General features: G+C 55.7%; 2 protein-coding genes across 3 annotated transcripts in view; one reads left to right on the forward strand and one right to left on the reverse strand.

Annotated features, from left to right (window-relative positions):
* Positions 1-2,644, forward strand: part of DDX31 (DEAD-box helicase 31) — a 73,275-nt gene extending 70,631 nt beyond the window's left edge. For both annotated transcript variants that reach the window (XM_045563684.1, XM_045563685.1), the window contains exon 20: positions 993-2,644. In XM_045563684.1, the coding sequence (XP_045419640.1) occupies positions 993-1,242 (250 nt within the window). In that variant the 3' untranslated portion in view covers positions 1,243-2,644. The remainder of the gene's footprint in view (positions 1-992) is intronic.
* Positions 2,645-6,525: 3,881 nt separating this feature from the next.
* Positions 6,526-13,079, reverse strand: BARHL1 (BarH like homeobox 1). The gene is made up of 3 exons (XM_045563687.1): positions 12,614-13,079; positions 8,472-8,694; positions 6,526-6,820 (listed from the first exon to the last, which is right to left on the reverse strand). Exons 1-3 carry the CDS (start codon positions 13,077-13,079, stop codon positions 6,526-6,528), a joined length of 984 nt encoding a protein of 327 aa, XP_045419643.1.
* Positions 13,080-16,501: the final 3,422 nt, after the last annotated feature.

Below are 16,501 nucleotides of genomic sequence, written 5' to 3' on the forward strand. Positions count from 1 at the left end.
TAGAGCATAACATCTGCTTTTTGTAAGAATTCTGTGACACTGTATTATCCTAAAACACTGCCATTTTGAGTTTGAAGGAATTGCCAACAAGGCAGTGTGGATTTATCAGTAATTGTTTTATTGTTGTTTTGGTTAAAATCCTGTCTTAAGCATTATTTTGCTCAATTTTCGTAATCATGCTTGTGTGTGATTGAACATTTACCAACTTCTTCCTCTGATCCACTGATCAGATGGCAAGTCTGCTGTCTTTTGAGAACAGTTTCTGCGATTGAACATCTGAGATTGCTTTTCAACCTTTGGCATTTTCCGAGTGGATTAGGGCAGGTCTGTGTGGGCTGCAGAAAGTTGCTGGTCTAAGCCTTCATGCGGAGTTGACTGGCCTGCATCCTGTGTTTGGGTTTTGCAGGGTCAGAAATATTTTTAAGAGTCTTTTCAGTCGATGAAGAGCATCTGACTGATAGCCCAGCCCTCGCCGTTTGGACCCAGTAGGGCTGCATGGATCTCGCTGGGCTCTGCTCCTGCCGGCTGAGTCCTAAGCCCCCCCCCCCCCGCCCCCCGTTACCCGGGAGGAGGCCAGTGGCTTTGAACTCTGAGGATTACCAAGTGGCTGGCATGTTTTCACTGCTTCATGTTGTTGAGTTTTAAGGTGGGTTTTCCCCCTGTCCTTTGGCAAACTGCTGTATCATACACCTCATTTGCCATCAGAGTATGAGGGTGTATAGCTCTTTTTTTCCCCATGAAAACAACACAGAACAAAGCCTCACTTTTAAAAATGCCATGATATTTTGCCACCGTTATGAAAATCTGTCAGCGCCGTATCTAATCTTCTGGTGCATAGAATATCAAAACAAGCACTATTGAAGGGATTGTACTTCTGTTAATACAAAAATGTCAGCTTCACAATCTTGGAACCAGCTGCCATCCGGCTCTTTCCAAATGGGAAAGAAAAAAATAATAAAGTTTCTTTTCCCTCTGCTGTTACTGTTCTTCAGGCCTGACCTTCATAAGAAGACCCGGAGTAAACACCACCTTGCTGAAATCTTACGTTCCGAATACTCAAGTGGGATGGAGGCCAGCGTTGCCAAGGTCAAAAAGCAAAACAAACACGAAGAGCCCGGCAGCCAACTGCTGCGGCTCGGTGTGCAGCCAGCACCCTGTCTTGGCCGTGGGAAAAAATTAAGAAACGGAGAAAAACCAAAGAAGGCTTACGGAGACATCAAGACCTCCGGGAAAGTTTTTTAAAAGTCTCCCTCCACAGCACTGGATCTGAGAGTGCGTCCTGGAGGCCCCAGTGGCACTAGATTGATGTCCTCTTCTTGTCAGAGGAGCCCTGTGAAAAATAACTGTTGCCTTCTTCTGAATGCTAAGTCCCTAAGACGCATAGGAGCCCCAGCTGTTGTCTTTTGTGGGAGGAGCCCTGATAGAAGTCAGAGCAGAGAGTCAGCACGGTGTCAACTATCCAAATAATGCAGACGGTGTCTACACCGCGTATTTATTCCATCAGTGCCAGACGTTTGCCTTCACCCATAGATGAGATTGTCCCCAACACTTGGCGTGATGATGTCCTGTGCACCAGCCTGGCCAGGGTTTGGTTCTTGCCCCGTAATAGTTCTGGGGAAGTTTTGCAACTTCAGCCCTATCAATGCATATATTGGCTTGAATTTCGTGACCTAGGATGTTAAAAACTGGATTTGAATTTATAAAAACAGAAAAAGATAGTTATCAAGTACTCATTTTCTTTATGTACAAATGCTTTGTTAGGAAGGACCAAAAGTTTTTGGTCTGGTTCAAAAATACTAATGTGTTTTCAGGCACATTAGGAGCCCTCCCGTTTTCTTCTAGAAACGTGCTTCTGTAAACACAATGTGCTATTTACATGCACTACCCCTTCTTTCATGTCCACAGAAAACTCACTGTCTCAGGGCTAATTGATTTACTGTTGCCTTTTTATTATTTGCCTTTGAAGTCAAAAGGCACCAGCATCCTGAGCTGGTTTCCCCCATCAAATTCCATCTTCAGGAAAAGTCTGGGGGTCTTTGTAATGTAACCCAGGCCACAGCTGCCCTCCTCCCTCCGTTGTGTTTTCTGGGAGGTTTGAAAGAGGCCCCCCGGAGTGCATTGATTTCCCAATAAATGTAAGATTTGGACACTTACAGAGGGGTCCAAAAGAGAAAGGGTTAAAAGGCTCAGCACAAAAAAAAAAAAAAAAGCCTCAGCACTGCTGTCTGGGCATGGCTCCTGCCCTCCTCACTGTGTCTCTCGTTCTCAGTTTTCTCCCTCCTGCTCTGCAGTGACTGTGCAGCCATCCGTGCTTTCCTAGGATGAGTGTGTTGAGGCACCACTTCAGTAAACGCCCAGATTCCCGGGAACCAAGTGGCCAGGGGAGGGTGGTGAGAGTTGCAAGGTGGGCCTTTCTGCAGAGCATGGAGGGGTCGGCATCCTTGCCTCCATTCCAGACACCAGGAGTGCAGCTGACACTGCACCAGCAAGGGCTCCAGCATGGGGCGACTGTGACCCTAAAGAGGCTTGATCCTTTGCCATGGGAAAAACTGGACCTTCTCAGAGTTGGCAGTCACAGACAAACTGATAGAGACAGTTGGTGAAACTTGTAATGATAATAAAGACAAACCTGTAGAACACGTCAGACTGGCTTTGGGCAAATCTGCCACCTTTCTTTTACTTAAGTGTGTAAAGGTTCACATGATTTGGATGAGAAAAGGAGGGATCAAACTTTATAGACAAAACCCAGCTGTGTGAAAAACAGGATTAATGCCAGTGATTGGAGTTGATCAGAGAGAAACCTTCCTTACATTTTTTTTTTCCATAGTACTCATTCCACAAAAGGGTGACTTGGCAGAGGTCTGCATTCCTGTGGGGAGAGAGAAGAGCTAGAACGGTGCAAAGTGTAAATGACTGTAATTCCAAGATCAAAACTTGCACACCTGATACGCTAACTCCATAGATGCTATGTGGGCCTGTTTCTAAGTAGAATCAATATATTACCCCAGTTAATAAAGAAACATGGATTTAGCAGATTTAGGGTTAATATTATTTAAATTTAAATAACCTTAAAATAAATCTCTTTCTCTTATTATGGCTCTTGACAGATTATATATTTCAGGCATCAATTAGGCAAAGCTTCAGCCTAATTCCACTGTACATAATCTAATTTTTATGTGTATTTTTAATCGTGCCTCTTTTTTAAATTTTCCCAAACTTGTCCATGTTTCTGTGTCACAAGCCTGGTTCCCATATTTAAAGTCATAAAGAATTTGGGCATTTAATGGAATTTTGCAGCTGAAAGCTTTTTTCTCGGGTGGACTTCTAGAATACTTTTTCAGGATCCAAAACATCCTCATGTTTGCAATCTTTAGGGGCTGCCCATCTTCAGAAGGCCCCGTTCCATTCTCACGCACTGAAGGGCACTGAGCCCTTGGTGGGGGATTAAGCCGGTGCTGATGCAATGCAAACAGCATTTTCCACTCTTAGAGCAGCGAAGAACCAACCAAATCTCAGCAAAGGATATTTTTTGACAAAGCCTAGTGGGTTCCTTTGATTTTTTTCTTTTCCCCCTGGAGTGAAAGGAGGTGAGATTTGGGGAAGAGAGGGGAGTAAATGAGACCTTTTAAGGCGAATATGTGACAAACTGCCAGTGGCCTTGCTGTTTCTCGCACTTGAGCCCTTCAACACATGGTCAGTGGAAGCCATTCAAACCCAACCATCACTTTCTAGAGGCAAGAAATGTAAGGCTTTTGCACTAGGTGCCCTGCTTGAAAAGGGTTGTTAAATCACCTCCATGACCATTATACTTTATCTCTTAATCTGCTCCACTATAGGAAAAATTCAGAGCAAGGCCTGTTAGTGTGGGGGCAGTGGGACACCCTTAAAATCAGTAACATTCTTAATTTCCAGAAGCCTTGCAACCGAGGCCTAGTAGGACGATCTAAAGTTTTTTTAAACTTTGTTGCCCCTGCCCTTTTGAGTCTCGGTTGATAAGGGGGTGGGTCGCTGGAGGAGCAGAGGATGCCTTCTCTGTGCCTCTCCTTTGGTTCAGCCCGTGGGGGTATCACATTCATTTCTATTTTAAATAAGAGCTCACCCAGGCCCAGGGTTGGGAACACAGAAACCAATTTAGCCTTCTAAGTGGGTGAAAGCAGAAGCCCACCTCACTGTGAAGGTTGTGAAGTTATTATTACAGATGAGATGTGCAGGACAATTTAAAATATTGTAATTATAAACTTGTAGGGAAGCCTTGTTCTTCATTAATGTAAGATATGAAATCGCCTCTGAGGTACAAGGACAATTACATAGTTGAGAATGTGTCTGTGATTTACACTGCCGCTGTGTAAATGTAAGGGTGGTTGCTCTAGTCTACCTCCTTCACTTTCACAAAATGAAAAGCACACCAGTGCAAGTTGTCCTTTGATAGATTTTTAATATGATTTTAAAGAGTTTTGTTTGGTCTCATTCTTATTCAATGAGATTAATTTAAAGCACTTATCCCCTGGGTTTAAGTCAATCCATGTAGGATTTGGGCAGGGTTTGTTGCATGGGGGGTTTTGTTTGCAGGAGGCTATGAGAGACTCCTTTCCCACTTCATTAACCCTGAGTTGGGGACAGTCCCTCCTCGCCCCCCACCACAGCCAGAGCTGGGGATTTACCAACCCCCATTCACATGCAAAAGAACTCAAAAGCCAGGAGCTCCTTGACTTAATTAGCTGCTGTGCATTTTGCAAAATTAGAATAATACCCTCTGTATCCCAGGAAAGAAAAGCTGCTGTGTAAGGGTGCTGGGGGGGGGGGGGGGGGAGGAAACAGCAGCAGACCTGGCCGCCGGTCTGCTCTTCAGAGGCCTTGTAGTCTGCACGTCCCCACCCTCCACCAGGCAGTCCTCCCCGGCACAACCCTGCTGCAACCCTAGAGGGGCTCGGCTTGCCAGGCCCCAAAACGTCGTAGCCCTGAGGGCCAGTGAGCTGCAGGTGGTGTGTAGGAGGGGAGCACCTGCGCCCACCTCCCCAGAGGGGACAGTCTCAGAGGTGACCTTGGCCCTTAACGTGAACTGGAGGCCTGGAGTCTGACTCGGGAATTAAACCGCCTCCCCTGAGACCCTGTAGCCACAGGCTGGGGCGGCCAGAAAGGATGGGGCAGACGTTGGGATTTGGCCCCCGCTCCGGGTCTCATTTCCAAACTGCACGCGGGGTAAAGGGGGAAGTGAGAAGATGCGGGCGTGAGGGGCAGTTACCCGAAGTGGCATCAGGGTCGGGTTCGTCGGGTTCGGCTAAGGCGCGCTGAGTCCTCCCGCACCGGAGGCCGGAGCCGCCGGGGCGCCCGCGGGCGCCGGGAGCCAGAGCGCGGCCGGGCGCGGGGCGGGGGTGGCGGTGACGGGGGAGCAGCTCGGAGCCCATCTGTCGGCCCTGCGCCCGCGGGCCGGTCACCAGCTGCCGGGGCCCTCGTCGCGGCCAGATGAGGCGGCTCAGCGAGGGCACGGCGGCCCGGCCCGCAGCCGAGGGAAGCGGGGCGCTGACCCCCGCCCCGGCCCCCGGGACCGTCTGGGAGCAGCGAGGAACCAGATGGAGAGGAAGGAGGAGGCGGGGAGAAGGGGCTCGCTCATTGTAGAGACGGGAAGACTGAGGCCGGGAGGGGGGACCCTGCCCAAGGCCCCAGCGCGTCCAGTCAGGGCCCCTGCACACGGCCACAGCACCAAGGAAGAGGAGGCGGACACGATCGTTTTGTTAGTGAGGATGGAGGGAGACCGAGTCCAGGGAGAGGAAAGTGGTTCTTAAGGAAGGACGGGAGAACGGCTTGAGTGCGGACAGACCGACGGGAGCGGGGACGTGCGCCTGGTCATTTGTAAGAAGTTTATTGTGACATTTAAAAAAGAGAGAACCCGACAGGCCTGGCTGCCCCCGGGACGGGGGCTAGGGGTGGGGGCTGGGGTCAGGCGGGTGGGCGAGCCCCCTCGGCCCCTTCCTGCCCGGCCTGGGAGGGGGGAGGGCACAGGCCACAAACTCACTAAGTCACGGACACGGTCACGGGCTCATGGGTCACGAATAAATAACTTCATATACACTTTGCACACGGTATGTACAACTCAGCCGCCGGCCCAGGCTCTGGGAGGAGGGAGGGAGCGGGGTGGGGGCTCTGCACGCCCTTCTCCTCTCCCTGGCAGGGGTAAGGGGACGGGCTGGTCCCTTGCTGGAGCATGGAAGGGGAGTGGAGGGAGCAGAAGCTTGGGCACGAGCCCCTCCTGCTCCTGGGGAGAGAGGGGGCGCCTAGGGGAGGCGGCGAAGACGGCGGGGGGGGGGGGCCGGGGCGGGTGGGACAGAGACGTATGTACACCCGGCGGCGGAAGGGGCTTCCGGAGCGAGCGGCCGGGAGAGAGGGCGCCCGAGGAGGGCTGGGGAGGCCAAGTCCTGGGTCCGGGCCCCAGAGGGCTTGGCGTTTGGCCCGTCAGGAGCACTGGGCAGGGCCCCCCTCCCGGGAAGGGGCGTTGAACCCCGCGTGCTCCGAAAGGCGGCGGGGCCCTCACCGAGGCTGCGCGGCGCGCGGGAGGACGCCGGCCAGCGGGGGCAGCGGCGGGGGCGGCTCGCCGGCGCCCTGGAGTCCGTGGATGAGGATGCGGGGCACCAGAGGTCTCTGCAGGGCGGGCGGCGGCGCGCTGGGGCCGCGGTACAGGTAGAGCGCGGCGCCGGGGTCCAAGTTGGAAACCAGGCTCTGCGGGTAGAAATAAGGCGACGGGAACATCCGCTGCAGCGCTGAGTAATTGCCTGCCTCCGCTAGCAGCTCCAACCCGACGGCCGTCTGTCGCTTCCATTTAGTCCTGGGGACCGAAATAAACGCGTAGGGTGGGTTCAGAGCCAGGGCATCAGACGACCCCATCCCTCCCGAAGCTGAGCCCAGAGCGCCTGCAGGAAGGCCGGGAGGGATCGAGCTGTTGTCAATCGGTAGCAGCGCCAGGCACTGCTCGGCTCGCGCGCCTGACGCGCATCTCTCCTTTAACCTTCCAGAGGTCTTGCATGGCTCTTGTCCCCATTTTACACGTAAGAAAACTGAGGTGTGGGCCAGTTTTCGAGATCGTCCGGAAAGCAGTGGAGGCCGTGTTCTAAACCGGGCTGTCTGACCCCAAAGCCTGGCTCTAACCTCGCCACCCTCTGCTCGGGAGATCGCTGAGCCGAGCGGGCCCTTGGAGCTGGGAGTTGGGGCTGCCCTTGCGTGTCCATCCCCTGGGGGACTTTATGAAGGTGGGATTGCCCTGAAGAGGGCAAGGGGAAGGAGGGCGGTCGAGCAGCCGGTCCTCGAAAGGGGCGCGTCTGATTTTCCTACTGAGGGGCCAGCGGAGGCACGTACTGCTGAGCAGGGCGGAACCTGCCGCCCTCAGCACCCAGGTCCCAGGCCTGGGGCAAGCCCTGCATCCTGTCTGGCCCCAAGCGAGGAGGCTTCAGGCTGGCCATCCACCTGGAGTTTGGGGAAGGCAGGCCTGGGCCCCGGGGGCTCACCTGCCAGGTGAGATGAGGCGGTCCAGCCAGGGTCCCACCGAGGTGGGCTCAGCCACACCAGGCCTATTTCCCTCCCTGAATTATTCATCATCATCATAATTGTGTAATTACTATAACGGGCCTTAATTATTGATGCCCGGAGCAGTAATCGGTATCTATTATTAATGGGGCGATGTGTTCTGAGGCTTGTTTATGAAAAGCACGGGGTGATTGTGTGTGTGACGGTAAGTTGTGTCAATGTGAGTATGTCAGTGTGTGTCACTATGTGGGTGTGTGTGGATGTGTTTTGTGCATGTGTATCTAAGTCTGGTGAATGTGTTCAGGAGGGAAATCAGGAAACAGGTTCAAGACCAGTGCCACAACACCAACTTCCCAGTCACCCTGTCCCCAAAGAGCTCAGGCTAGGCCAGTTCCCATCTCAGGTTTTGGGACCAAAAAGGCTGGGGAGGCCAGAAGAGCCCAGCAAAAGCTTAAAGTCACCTGCAGCAGCTGCCTGGACTGGGCCGGGCTACATCACCGTAAGGGCTGCTGCCTGCCTGTCCCTTTCCACAAGGCTTTCTGGACACCAAGGCTATCACCCCTCCCATTGGGCTTCCACTGGAAGAGCTCAAAGGCCCCAAGCAGGACCCAGGCTAGGGCTGGTTCAGGTAGGGTGTGCTCCCTGAAGGACCTCCTGGCAGGGGTGGGGCAGGACTTGACCTCTGATGGCCCCTGGGTCTGCCCATCTGTCTTGGAGAGGGATGAGTAGGCACAGGAGACCAAGTCTAATCCTGTCTCTGTTCCGCACTGTGGGAATTTGGGCAAGACCGTCTCCCCTTAGGGCCTCAGTTTCCCCACTTTTACAGAATGGGGGAGGCTCAAGGGCCCTCCCTTAGCAGCAGGCTGTGGACTCGCGGTCTGGCTCTAGGAGCTGTGAGGACAGGAGGAAAAGCCATTCCACCCGCACCCTGCCCCCGCCCCCCCAGCGGGCCTCACCTGCGGTTCTGGTACCAGGTCTTGACCTGCGTGTCGGTGAGGTTCAGCGAGGCGGCCAGCTCCATGCGGTCCTGCACACTCAGGTACTTCTGCCGCTCGAAGCTGCGCTCCAGCTGCGCCAGCTGATGGTCGGTGAAGGCCGTGCGCGCCTTGCGTGGCTTTTTCAGGCGCACTGGGGGACTGTCCCTGGAGCTGGAGATCTCACGGTCGCCCTCCTCCTTCACTGCGAACACACAATGGCGTGTCAGGGCCCAGCCTCGCTGCCAGCCACCATCCCCCGAGCCCTCTCACCCCAGCCGCCGCTGGCCCGTTGCGTTTGTGTAAACGCAACTCCGCATCGCCGTAGTGTGCGGACCGCAGCAAAGCCACTCAGAGTGGACATCCAGGCCCTCGGGAACAGGGTGTGAGCGCTGACGGAGGGGCACAGTGGCAGGAGCGCCCGAGGCCGGGACACACTAGCAGCTCCGTGGAGAAAGAACCCAAAGCCCGAGAGAACTTTATCCGATTTCGCGGCACCCATATTCTCTGGAGAGAGAAACGGAACCGCAGCGATGGAGCCAGACCCAATCTGTGGGAGTAGGGGAGGGGCTCAGGGTTCCTGGGCAAGTGGGCTCCGTGCCTGGTCCCCATTCCCCAGCTGCACTGTGACAGGGAGGGAGGGAGAAAAACCCGTGTGGAAGGACGGAAACCCGCTCACCCCGGAGCAGTTCTTGTCCTGAAGAGCAGAAAATTGTACCCACACCTCAAGTTGCCCCTATATGGATGCGAATATGGCAATGGTTTTCCTTGTCACTTTTGCCACCTACAAACCATGCAGGGTGGAAGGCCGGGTGCTGGGATCGGAGAGGGAGAAGCACTTGGAGAAATAAGCGACTTTGTGACTCGGCGGGCCTTTGCCCCTCGGGCTGGCGCACTGCTGAGGTCTGCGTTTCGATGTCATTGCGCTGCCCACTGTGGCTCCCAATGCACCTTCGTGCCAATCCTGTCTTTACACCCCACAGTGGGGACAGAACAGCACCGGGGCCCAGTTCCTGAGGTCCAAGAATGGACCGGACATGGGTAATATCTTTTTTCCCAAACCCTTTTCGTTCAGGGTTGACTGCACAGAAAACTCACACTTAATCGAACAAGCTTAATGCTCACTCTCCTGCTCCCCTAACGCGATTATATAACCAAACAGACCAATTCTCCAAAACCGGCCTCGTGGGCTGGGGCTTTCCCCCACACCCTACCCCGATTTTTCTCTATTTTCTTTTATGGTCAGTTTCATTGTGTGTGGCTTTTCAGTGACAGGGTTTAGCTGAATGCAAGTTGATTTCTCTCCCTAGGAAACAATAATCCAGTTAATTGAGCCACTAGGGAGTGACACTTCAACCAGAAAGGCAGCGCTTCGCTGCAGGGAGGGTGCCGGCACTGGGTGCACGCAGGCGGCTGAGCGAGGAGAGCGCTCGCCAGAAACCTCAGCCGCAGCTTTTCTCCCACATCCTCTGAGCCAGTGCGGCTCCCCCTGCTCCCGGCTCGCACGTCTGGGCTTGGACCGGTCCGGGGATGGGCCTGTGTTAGGATGGGGGGGAACGTGAGCTCTGTCTACACAGGCAGGCAGTTTAAACAAGTTGGAGGAAACAATCATCTGAACCTCAAACTTGATATTGCAGAAATCTCACTTTTTGACCTAATTACCCGGACTGTTTATGAAAACCCCCCACTTCTCAGGCCCGAGGTCTGAAGTGGGGGTGAGGTTGCTGAGCTGGTGGTGTCAGGAGGAATGGGCCAGCTACTGGGGTTTTTCTGCCGTCACTCCGTGGAGCCTGTGGGTGCACAATCTATGCCTACTCTGCCTTAGCCTCCGGGACAGGCTCAGCCCAGTGGCTTTCCAGACTCCGATCTGGAGGGTATATTTAAATGTCCCAGAGTTCGAGGCCACCACCCCTGCCTGCGTGGAGCAGAGCACTGGTTTACTTTCTCCGTGGACATTGGCTCCAGGCACTTCTGTTGCGGAGTTTCACTTTCTGAACCTGGTTTCAGTTTCTTTAAATATTATGTTTGAGGAGCCTTTGACATGAGAAACTTGGGATGAAACTGGCCTTCCCCCATGCCCTCCTTGGAGGAAATGACTCATGTTGGGAGATGGCTGGGGAATTTACAGGCTTAAATGCCCGCATGGACGGGCTCAGTGTGTGTCTCTCTGAGCCAGGCTTCCTAACTCGGGCTCTGAGAAACGCTAGCTCCAGAGGCAGCCTTGCTCAATGTTCCTACATCTTTTTTCACTCAGGGCTTTGTAGGTGCAAAGGCAGCATCGTCTAGGGGTGGGGGTTGGGGGAGACCTTCTACCCCCTCTGCTCCAAACCTATTTAGGGGATAGTGCCTGCCGACCTTTGTCACCTCCCTGATCAGATATCATTGGGGACAGGAGGAGAAGATTGATATTCCAATTGCCATAAACGAAACCTCTCTTCAAAGTCTTACCTAGGAGCAAATAAATAAAAGGAGCCAAGAGCCAAATTATTTCACTGCTGCCACCACCAACCATTAGCATGTGAGGATGGAGATTCTTGCCCCTTGCTCTAACCATAAAGCTGGGGTGTTATTGCAAATTGTAAATAATAAACATAGTATTATAAATATATATATTCACATCACCTTCCTATCCCTCCTGTCCACACCTGGCAATTTTTTCTTTGCTTCTCTAAACAGGCCTTGTGGGGGAGCGAGGGTTGGCTGGGCTGAGGTGCGGGGCTTGTCCCAGATGCACCAGTTCAACCTGCCCATTTTCCAGGCACGCTGGCCCGGCCTGGCTGAAGGAGGCTCAACCATTCACATGGGGGAAGTGGACAGAAATGGGATGTGGAGTGGGACCCCAAATGGGTTTTGGTTTGGGGTCAGGACATGTTAACAAACGAATTCTTGGTTGGGAAGAGAGTGTTAAATGAGCCTTCCCAGTTTTTTTTGTGAAGGCTTGGTACAAATAGGGTCCAGGAGGTGTGGGGACCCCAGGACAATAACGAAGTTGCCTTTATAGGCAAATTTTGCCTCCTGAAAAAGGTTCTGGGAATTAAGTATATGAAAGAGCTCTGAAGAGCCTCTGCCAGCTTCTAGCTTTCTGCTGGATGGGGACGCAGGGCTCTCTCCCCCAAGCCCTCATACTTCTCACATCTCTCTCTTGACTTCTTCCTTGGAAAGAAGTTTGTGCCTCTGACCCCAGCAAACAGCTAAAGTCCAGGTAGTGGCTAGGGGTCAGAAACAAAATTAAGAAACTCTTTCTTTCTTCCCTTCCTCTTTCTTTTTTTCTTCTTTCCTCCTTTCCTTCCTTCCCTCTTTCCTCTTAATCCTGATCTCAGCTCCTTAGTTAAGACAGAATGAAAAAGGAACAAACAAACAAAAAAGGCAACTGAAGGGGCAGCAGCGCCAACAGAGGGGAAAGAGGACTGGTCACTCAGGAATTTCTAGGTCCTGAATGTAGCCTGGAGTTTATTGCACAAGGCACTTAAAATCAAATTCGGTGAGAACTCCTGGGTGGGCACAGGCTGCTCCCTCTCCACCAGACCTCTGAACCAACCTGCCTGTCTGGCTGCGGTTGCTACTCTGAAGTCAGTGTTTTCTTTTGCATGATTCACAGGACCCAGGTCGTGCTGGGCCCAGTGGGAGGGAAAGCCTAGTTTCTCTTCCTCTCTGGAAATTTAGATTAAGGGGAGGAAAATTCTGACTGTTCTCAGGGCTCCAGCTGAAATTTTCCTGCCAGGTTTTCACTCTTTAGACAGAACTCTTTGGGTCTTCCATGGTTTCTGCGATGGCTCTTCCCAGAGCGCCACTGTCCTGATAGGAACCCGCTCCTGCCCACCAGCACCGCCACCGGAAGGATGGTGGCCCAGTTGAAGTTGAGAAAGTTTGCTTTGTACATTCTGGGGAATCTCTCCTAGGCACAGTATCCCTCCTCCACCCCCACTCTCTCCACCAGACTCTGTTGCCCAAAGGCATGACCACAGGACTGGCTGAAATGTTTGCACCAGACCAACCACTCAACTCAAGCCCCGGGAGAGCTCCAAGGGGAGCATGTGCATGTCCCCAGTGTGTGCACACAAGTTTTAAATACCAGTTTTTAGATATATAACATTCCCCTAAGTTTTCAGCTCCCGTTTTCTTACCTTTATACTCAGAGTCTGACGAGGCATTGCTGCCACTTTTGTCCAGCTTGTCTCTCAAGTCCTCCCCAGCCTTGGCCGCAAGACGGCCCCCAGGCTCAGGGGCTGCCGGCTGCCCGCTGCTAGAGTAGGGTGCACAGGCCGCGAGTGGTTTACAGTCGGCAAGGATGTCCCTGATCAGAAAGGAGGAGGTGACGGTGCGCGACTGGGCCGGCGCTGAGAGCTGCCCGGGCTGCAGGTGGGAGTCCAAACCTGGGCCGGATGCCCCACCAGGCCGTGGGGTGCCTGTCTCCAGACAGTCCCTTCCTGGAGAGGCTGGTGAAGAGCAGTCGCTGCTGCTCTCTGAGCGTGGACTCAGCTCCAGGGGCGAACGGCAGTCCCCGAGCAAGGGGTCCCCCTTGGGAAGGGCGGGGCTGCCCGCGCGGTGGGAGAGAATGGAGTCGATCCCAAAGCCATTGGAGCCTTCCATAGCCAAGCTGCGACCTGTCCTCCCCTAAAGCTCCCCACCCACCCCCAGCCCCAGCCGCCGCTGCCCCTGCCCCTAGCTGCGGGCTGGCATGGGGAAGGCGGGCAGGGAGCCTGAGGGCACCTTGGACGGAGTTCAGCCTTGGGGGAGCCCAGGAGCTCTGGGCCAACCTCCTCTGCGCATTAGATCCAAAAGGGCTCAGCGCGTCTTCTGCAGCATCGCGCGGAGCCGCCGAGCCGAGGGGGGGTGGTGGGAGTGTCAGGGAGGAATGGGAGGGAGGGCGCGCCAAGTTGGGGAAAGCAAAGGGGGAGACGGACGGCCTGAGGGCCCCTTTGGCACAGAAGAAACGCGAGGATGTTGTAATCTAAATAAAGAATGGCTTTTTAAAAATCCAAACCGCACGCTTCCTCCAGGCAAGCGGTGGCCCAGGGCGCGGGATCAGCACCGCGGATAGCGGCGGGCCCGGGCCGCTCTACCAGCCGGCGGAACGGAGCGCACCTGGTGGCATCAGCACCGCGGATAGCGGCAGCGGCGGCCCTCGGCTCATCGCGCCGCACCTGGCCGAGAGGTCCTCGCTCGCGCCCTGCGCGCCCGGGGCCGTCAGCACCGCGGACAGCGCCGGCGGCTCCTCGGCTGCTCTCCCGGCCGCTCCGCGCGCGCCTTCTCCTCCCCCCCTTCCTTTAAAAAATGAACTTGTGTCACTTTTACTTTGGGGCTGGGTTTTTTTTGTTGTTTCTTTTTTTTTTCGTTGTGTTGTGTTTTTTTTAAAGGGGACTCGCCCACGTGTCCCCGGAGTGATGACGCTGATTGGCTCCGTCGATTTTGGGGGTGATGTCACGGCTCCGCAAGCCGCTGCCCGGTTCCCTTTCAGTTTGATTAAAAGAGACACTGAATTAATTACAGCACAGACCCAACTGTTTACCGGCGATTTCCACACGGTTTGCTTTCATTAGGCGGGGGATGCGGCTCCTGAGGGTGATTAGCGGGGGGCACGCTGGCGGGGAGGGGCCGGAGCCGCCACCGGTGGGCTGGGGCGCGGGGCTGCTTTTTCAAGTGTCCCCTGGCCCTTTCCCACAATGATTCAATTATTTGCCCGCAGGTATGTCGTAGGTCCTTTTTCTCCCCCTTTTTCTTTCTCCAGCACCAGAAAGGGACTAAACCCGGCGGAGAAAGAAGTGCCTGTGTACCGAGAACCCCTTTCCAGTGTGGGGAAGAATTTTTAATTTGTTACGTTGTTTTCCGGACGTTTCCGTTGGGTTCTAGATGTTTCCCGCGTAGCACAATTTTCAGCCCTCCCTTTCCGGCCGTTTTGGGCCTGGCGGGCCTGGCGGGTGGGGAAAGCCTGGTGTCCGCCCGGGAAGCGACCGGAGCGACCGCTTCGCTCTCGGGCGAGGGCAGGTCGTGCGGGAAGACTGTGTCTGGGGCGTTAGGGAGACCCCGAGAAATCCGCGCGGCCGAGGGAGGCAGCGCGACGGACAAAGAAGCAGCGAGTCCCCTCCCCAGCCGATGGCCTCTCCTAGATGCACTTCCCGGGAGGACCGGGTTTTCGTGCCTCCGAAGGGGAACGCGCAAGAGCTTCGGAGTGCGAGTGTAGGGGTGCGGGTGTAGACGTCTGTGAACGGCTTCTCACTCGCGGGCAGCTGGAGCTCCCCGGGATGTATTTTCAAGTCAGCGCTGGAACCCTAACCTCGCTGTGAATGACGCGCCCCTCGCCCCACACTCCGCCCTGGAGCTCTAGCGCCGCGCCTCTCCGGGGTCAGCCGAGGGCCGTGGCCCAGGGCGCCGGGCAGACCCGAAGCGCATCCTCTGCGCCCAGCCCAGATCGTGACCCGGTCTGTGGCCAAAGCACGCAAGGAGCAGAGCCCACGCGCCTGCGGCGGGGATGTGGCGGGCCTCGGGCCCTTCACCGGCCTTCCCAGCGCGCCCCTTGTGTTCCTGCCACCCCCCTCCCCGAGCCCCAGAAAACCACTCGGGCCCCCGCGTCAGGCTCAGCGTCTGAGGCCGCAGCGGAATGCGGAGGCACCCGGATCCCCCCAAACCCGGGGCCCGGCCTGGGGCAGCCTCGAGCGGCCAGGCGGAGCAGAAACTTTCTCCTCCCTGGCGAGGTCGGCGGTGGCCTCACGCCCGGCCGGGCGCTCTCCCCCTGCGCCCGCCGGCAGATTGGAAGCGGCCCCGCCGCCGGCCGGGCTGGGGGCGAGGACCGGCGGCTCCCCGGGGACCGCGGCCGGCTCGGCTGCAAGCTGTCGGGAAGGCGGGGCCCCCAGGCCGGCTCGGCGGCGCTGTCGTGGGCGCCTCCCGCGGTGGGGCAGAGCCGGCGGTCCTTCGTTTCAGTTTGGTAGATGGGGAGGGGACCATAAATCAAGAGGAGCGGGGGCCGCCCTGGCCCTTCCAGGCCAGCCCGCAGCTTGGCCCTTGCTTCTGCTACCGGCGCCTCTGGAGACCCCACTTCCCTCCCAAGTGCCCGCTCCTCCCCTGCACCCCCAGGGATCCCATCTTCCTGGGAGCACCCTAGGTCCCCGCTTAGGACTACAGGACTCTCCTTCCCACCGGCTGTTAGCGCGGATTTCGCCCTTGGGCCCCAAAAGCGTCCTCTGCTCGTGAGAGCGTCCTGAGCGCCCCTGCCCGGCTGACGTGCCGCGGGCAGCGCCGGGACCTTTTCTGGCCCCCGGGTCCTGTGCTGGGGTCTGGATCCCGGACCCGGCAAAAGCGAAGCCTGGAAAGGCGCTGGGTGCTGCGGCCAGATCAGAGCCGTAGCAGGGAGTAGGGGCAGCTGGGAACCTCCCGCGGGCCAAGGACCAGCGTGGGCCCCACCGCCTGCAGCACTGGCCGGCTTCGCTGCGCTTCTCGGGCCCAAGAATATCACCGGGTCGTTAGTATGCTATCATTAGTATTGAATTACTGCCACCTATTATGACATAAAACATGCTATGTGATTTATCTCGTTTGGAGTTTACCCTAGGATTTAGCCCTTTCTCACTAACATCACTTTATTCCTGTTTAGGGACTTCCAGCTCCACCAGGCGCCGCCTCCTCTCTCTTTTCCGTCTCTGGGTGGTTCTTGCATCTCAGCCTGGCCACAGCCTGAGAGGCCTGTGTAGGCTCACCTGAGCTCTTGTTTAGCTGTGAAGGAGCCCAGGAATAGGCATTTTCCTAAACATCCAGGGGATCCTTGGTCCACCCCACCCTCTGGGAAAGAAGCCTGGTTGGACATGGTGGGGCATCCCGGCTTTGAGGTCCAGAGGAGCTGGATGTGAGCCTTGGCACGTTGCCTAACCTCCCTGTGCTCCTGTTCACACAGCAGGAGGCAGACCTCTCTCCCCAGCCCCCTGCCCTTAGCAGTTCTTGGCCCCCTCCCCAGGGACTGGCTGAGGGGCAGGGGTGTTGGGGCCTCAAGGAAAGGAAAGGAAATTACTGTTATCAGGGCT

The sequence above is a fragment of the Lemur catta genome, chromosome 10 (assembly GCF_020740605.2).
Source record: "Lemur catta isolate mLemCat1 chromosome 10, mLemCat1.pri, whole genome shotgun sequence".
Lineage (NCBI taxonomy): Eukaryota > Metazoa > Chordata > Mammalia > Primates > Lemuridae > Lemur > Lemur catta.

Excerpts from the sequence above, each read along its gene's own strand:
- BARHL1 (XM_045563687.1), bottom strand. The coding sequence starts at position 13,079 with ATGGAAGGCTCCAATGGCTTTGGGATCGACTCCATTCTCTCCCACCGC. Across the intron at positions 8,695-12,613 it reads GTCAGACTCTGAGTATAAAG|TGAAGGAGGAGGGCGACCGT; the intron begins GTAAGAAAACGG and ends GTGTGTTCGCAG. Across the intron at positions 6,821-8,471 it reads ACCTGGTACCAGAACCGCAG|GACTAAATGGAAGCGACAGA; the intron begins GTGAGGCCCGCT and ends TTCGGTCCCCAG.